Genomic DNA, 6,000 nt, shown 5'->3' on the forward strand with positions numbered 1-6,000 from the left:
GATCATATATATATATACAAAAAAGTCTTTAATAAGACCCCATGTTGTATAATTATAAACGAAACTAACATTGACAGCTCGAAAAGTAATGGACGGAATGTTATTATTAGTCGTTTACTCTGTTACTAGTATTATTATATCTCATACAAGCTACCATGATGCACTTAGTGTCAACCTTTTATGATTTAATTAAGCAAGTAAATGAACTGAACCGGCCATTAATTACGCCCCAAAACCACTATATATACCAAACATTTACAAACCCCCCCATTTGTAAAGATTCAACAAAACTCAATAAAACTCATGGCTTGCCGCACCCTTCTCGGGTTATATTGTTTATTTACACTTGTGCAAATGGCAAACTCAACACCACCCGAAGATCCTGTTAAATGTGTATCGGGAAACACGAACTGTGCAGTCACCAACTCATTAGGAGCCTTCCCAGACCGGTCCACCTGTGAGGCTGCCAACGTGGCCTACCCAACGACTGAAGCCGAGCTTGTATCTATAGTTGCTTCAGCCACTAAAGCTGGACGGAAAATGCGTGTGACTACTCGATATTCCCATAGCATCCCTAAGCTTGTGTGTACCGACGGAAACGACGGATTGTTCATAAGCACAAAGTTTTTAAACCACACGGTGAGAGCCGATGCAAAGGCCATGACCTTAACGGTTGAGAGTGGTGTGACGCTCAAGCAATTAATCGCTGAAGCAGCTAAACTTGGTTTGGCGTTGCCTTATGCACCGTATTGGTGGGGACTAACCGTGGGTGGTATGATGGGAACCGGTGCTCACGGGAGCTCATTGTGGGGTAAAGGAAGTGCGGTCCATGATTATGTGACCGAGATCAGGATGGTTAGTCCTGGCTCGGTCAATGACGGGTTTGCAAAGATTAGAGTTTTAAGCGAGGCTACGACTCCTAGCGAGTTTAACGCGGCTAAGGTTTCTCTTGGCGTTCTTGGTGTTATCTCTCAGGTTAGATCGATAAATTAAATTTTCATATTTTGGTATTACTACAAAAATATTTATATCCTGGTCATAGAGTTGGAACCCTTTCTAATTGCAATTGTTTCATTGTATGTTTTTTTTTTTTTTTTTGACAAGTAGGTGACTTTTGAATTACAACCAATGTTCAAAAGATCGTTGAAGTATGTTATGGAAAACGACTTGGATTTCGATGATCAAGCTCTGACATTCGGAAAAAAAAACATGAGTTTGCAGATTTTGTATGGTTACCAAGCCAAGGCAAAGTGGTTTATCGAATTGACGACCGAGTAGCTGACAACACATTTGGCAATGGTTTGTATGATTTCTTGCCCTTCCGTTCGCAACCTTCTGTAGCGGTAGCCACCACAAGATCTTCAGGTTCTTGGCTAGCTTTCTTTATTTTTCAATATTGTCTATTAAATATGTTTTTATGCATGTTATGAAAATTGTAACAAGTTTTCTTTAAATTTGTTTTCGAAAAATTGTAACAATTTATTTAGAGGAGACGCAAGAGACATTGAGAGATGCGCATGGGAAGTGTGCGGCAGCCACAGCAATTTCATCTGCGCTGTTTTCTGCCTCATACGGTTTGACAAACAACGGTAACTAACTATTTTCGTTACATTATAATTTATACATGGTCGATCTCACACTAAATATTTACTCACACGTCTCCTTATGTTTCAAATATACAACGGCATTAGGTATTATATTCACGGGCTATCCAGTCATTGGAAGCCAAAATCGCATGATGGCGTCAGGATCGTGTCTAGATGGACTGGAAGATGGATTGACCACTGCGTGTCCATGGGACTCACGTATAAAAGGCGTATCTTTTCATCAAACATGTTTCAGTATTCCTCTCTCGCAAGTTAAAACTTTCATCAACGACATTAAATCTCTTATCAAGATCGAGCCGAAATCTCTATGCGGGCTTGAACTCTACTATGGCATCCTAATGCGTTATGTCACATCCTCTCCAGCTTATCTTGGAAAAGAAACGGAAGGCATAGACTTTGATATAACGTATTACCGAGCCAAAGATCCATTAACACCGCGACTCTACGAAGACTTTATCGAAGAAATCGAGCAAATAGCGTTGTTCAAGTACAATGCGTTGCCACATTGGGGTAAGAATAGAAACATAGCGTTTGATGGAGTGATTAAGAAGTACAAGAACGCACCCGAATTCTTGAAAGTTAAGGAGAGTTATGATCCTAATGGTTTATTCTCAAGCGAGTGGACGGATCAAATCCTAGGGATCAAAGGAAACACGACGATAGTAAAAGATGGGTGTGCACTGGAGGGTTTGTGTATATGTTCGGAGGATGCTCATTGTGCTCCGACCAATGGCTATCTTTGTCGACCAGGAAAAGTTTACAAAGAGGCTAGAGTTTGTACACATGTAAATAATGTAAGTTTACAAAGAGACTAACGAAAATTTTACATACTGTAACTTTTTTTTATCACAAGATGAAAATATACATATAATTAAAAAGGTCAAAGTCAAAGTTGAGTGTTTTGAAACTCATAGAGAAGCTTCTCGAACTCGACTAATCTGTGACCCCAATCACTATTGATCCTTAACGGCCTCACGTTACTGTAATCAACACCGTTATCTCCGGTGGACTCGCCCGCAGAGGATGATAGCTCCACACCTCTTATCAACTTCTTCTTCTTCTTCTTCTTACCGGCGTTCGTTCTCTTCTTCTGAGCCGTCGCTCTCTGAATCGCCCAGAGCACGTCTGATCCACTAATCTCCTTCGGAATCGGTTTACTAGGGTTCGAATCGCCGGTGCGGAGGAGGATTTTTTTGCCTAATCCGCCGACGGATTCGGATTCGGGAGTTTGCGATTTCGTCGGGATGTTAATGAATCGACGGTTGATTCCTTCGTAGTTACGCGGCGGAGGCTGTGAAGAGCCGACGATGGTTGCTCCGGTTCGTCCCCTGAGTAATTGAACCGGCATCGCCGCTGGTTTCACGGTCCACATAGTAACTCCGATTATAATATTTTTATTTGCAGTGATGAAGAATCCAGTCCACACATACTAAATCAGTAGCTTATTGGGCTTAAACAGGCCCATTAATCTGAACCGCCTTAAACAGAATGATAGCCCAATAAGATTTTTTTTGTTATTGTCAAAAATCATTTTATAAAAAGTCGTATCTTTCAAAATTAAATAAACACGTACCAAATTTTTGACGATAACTCGTCTTATACATTATTACAGGGTAACATTAAAGAGGTGCAATCTTATAGAAAGCTAGATATATATAGAGTTGAACTATGATACCTTGTCACATGACTTCACACGTACTATGTCACGTGAACCGGATACTTATGAACCGAGTCACCCCACGGATTACCTACCAATGACTCGCTCGCCGGAATCGTTCTCAACGCTCTCCACACAATACTATTACATTTAAAACCAGACCCAAATGCTAACTGCCAAATCCGATCTCCTCTCTTGACGCGACACTTAGCCTCCACGTAAGCAAGTTCGTACCAGAGCGACGAGCTTGAAGTGTTTCCAAAGCGGTGCAAAGTCATCCGAGACGGCTCAAGATCATGCTCACTAAGTCCAAGACCTTTTTCAACCGCGTCAAGTAACGCTCTACCTCCGGCGTGAATACAGAAATGCTCGAAACATAGTTTAAAATCCGGAACGTATGGACTAACCTTTAAATGGAAAAGCTTGCTTTTTACCATGAAGAGAACAAACCGGAGCTTTTCATATAAAGGCAGAACGAGCGGACCAAGTGCAGTTAGATTCGTCTTTAACGTGTCACCAGCAACAACGGTTAGTTCTTTAGAGAGTGAGACTCCAACGATACCTTTATCGTCTTCTTTTTGGTCAGCACAAGTGTAATGTTTATCGCTAGCGCCTTTGTGAGTCCTTACGAGTTGAGACAACTCGTACTTTGACCGGACTCGGTCTTGGCTCCGGTTGGAGAGCATAACTGCAGCGCCACCTACCCGAAATAGACAGTTAGGAACTAACATTGACCGGTCGTTGCCTCGATACATGCTTAAAGTCATGTTCTCCATGCTAACAATGACTGCATATGTATTAGGGTTTGCTTTAAGTAGATTTGTGGCGAGATCGACGGAGATTGCACCGGCGCTGCATCCCATACCAGAGAGGTTGTAGGTTTTGACGTTGGTTTTGAGCTTGTAGCGGTTTACGATCATGGACGAGAGCGATGGATTAGGGTTAAACAAGCTGCAGTTTACAATGAAGATTCCGACTTCTCTCGGTTCGACTCCGGTTTTCTTGAATAGTGAGTTAAGAGCTCCGAAGATGACTAGTTCGGCTTCATGTCTAGCCTCGAACATTGATGGAGTTGGTGGAGAGGTTAACATGCAACGTGGGGCGTACGTATCCTCTCCTAAACCGGACCGGTTTAGTATCCTCGTCATGAAGTGGATTGTTTCATCGGTGTAGAGTTGAGCGCCTTTGGCCATGTTGAAGAACGTTTCGGATGAGATTTTGCAAGAGTCCGTGGGTTGGTGACATGAGAAATCTACGAGGTAAACCGGTTTAGACCGGGTGGTTGAGTAAACATAGAAGAAGATGGATATGATGAGTAAACTGATCTTGACCGGAAAAGAAGAGAAGAAGTTGTGTTGAAATTGAAGTAGATCAAGCTCAAAGAGAGACAAGAGGATAATAATGAGCAAAAGATGCTTGAAATCTGCCATTGCAATGAACATATGAGAAACAATTGGTCACTGGGTGGGTTTTTATATAAGCAACGTAATCACTAAATCAATATCTAGGATATGAATAGTGTTGGCGTTAAGTGCGTTTGTGCCGCGGAAAACGCGATCTGCGTCTTATGTCTTATCTTTGCCGCAAGTTGTACAATTAGGTGAACGCACTTTTAAAAAATGGTCGTCTTTTGTGCCTTTTGCAAAAAAGTTATTGTCGTACGTACAAAGACCACATGAATAGAACCATTTCAAACAATGAAAATAGAAATAGTTTTGATCACGAGTTTAAAGTTATCTCAATTCACTATTTATATATTTTCACCATAGTAATTGTTAACATATTTATTACCAAACATGTATACCAATTATTTGTGGTATGATTGTTTTGCATAGATGCACCACGCCGGTTGTACACTTACATAACATTAATTAATTAATTAATTTCGCATGGAGTGTTAGAAATTTAGAATCATGTGATCTTCCTCAAACTGATTTATGTAGTTAATTAATGAACCCAAAAGAGGAAAGTTGTAAAAGAGAAAAGACTCTAAAGATAGATATAATTTATTACGGGTACAGTGTTTGGTTGGGGATTTGTCAGTCCATTTTAAATTGTAGTTGAAGTGGTCAGTGGCTGGCCAAGTTGGAGGAGAAGTGGACCAATGACGAACAAATACTGAGACAGTGTACTCGTACGTTTCTGGTGTGTTAGTTGGGCCATTTATTTTATCAAAAAATACGTATAAAGTCACAATTATTTCGCAGCCGGATATTGTTGTATCCAATATACGTACGAACTCTCATTGTAATTGATAAAATTTAAATATGCAAGTAATTGCTATATATACGACATTTCATATTGAATTAGCCATATATGCAGATATTTGGATGTTACCCCATCGTTCATGTTCAAAACATCAAACTTAACTGGCTGTAACCACATTTATGTTGTTAGCATAAGTCAGGATGCATTCAATATTTGTTATGCTGTATTTGTTCTGTGTGTTTCATTAGTTCTGATGTGCATTGATTGTATCGTTGTACTATTTGAGTCTATACTTAACATTTTCGACTTTTAATATATTTCCACCGAAACTTCGTTTAAAGTTCCTCTCAACCAAAAACTCAAACAAGGGGATCCAGACTATTCGATCCTTTAATTTGGAAATGCATGACGTTCACCACTAGCCAAACACTCATGTACTCTCTTTAGTTTAGATTATGATTAAAGATATTTTTTGTTAACACTCAAATGTGATATATGGACATAAAAAGAAAGAAAGAAAGAGGATGA

General features: G+C 40.1%; 3 protein-coding genes across 3 annotated transcripts; 1 reads left to right on the top strand and 2 right to left on the bottom strand.

Annotated features, from left to right (window-relative positions):
* LOC104788736 (L-gulonolactone oxidase 5-like) lies at nucleotides 304–2,485 on the top strand. Its single transcript, XM_010514518.1, is given in 5 exon segments — nucleotides 304–975; nucleotides 1,108–1,200; nucleotides 1,203–1,365; nucleotides 1,488–1,589; nucleotides 1,692–2,485. Coding segments are annotated over 5 exon segments (1,761 nt in total). The 3' UTR covers nucleotides 2,423–2,485.
* On the bottom strand, nucleotides 2,412–3,050 carry LOC104784636. The gene has a single exon (XM_010509677.2). It carries the CDS (start codon nucleotides 2,977–2,979, stop codon nucleotides 2,494–2,496), a length of 486 nt encoding a protein of 161 aa, XP_010507979.1. The 5' UTR covers nucleotides 2,980–3,050; the 3' UTR covers nucleotides 2,412–2,493.
* On the bottom strand, nucleotides 3,220–4,717 carry LOC104784637 (3-ketoacyl-CoA synthase 13-like). The gene has a single exon (XM_010509679.1). The coding sequence runs from the start codon at nucleotides 4,704–4,706 to the stop codon at nucleotides 3,306–3,308; it is 1,401 nt and encodes a 466-aa protein (XP_010507981.1). The 5' UTR covers nucleotides 4,707–4,717; the 3' UTR covers nucleotides 3,220–3,305.

Source organism: Camelina sativa, chromosome 5 (genome assembly GCF_000633955.1).
Source record: "Camelina sativa cultivar DH55 chromosome 5, Cs, whole genome shotgun sequence".
NCBI classification, from domain to species: Eukaryota; Viridiplantae; Streptophyta; class Magnoliopsida; order Brassicales; family Brassicaceae; genus Camelina; species Camelina sativa.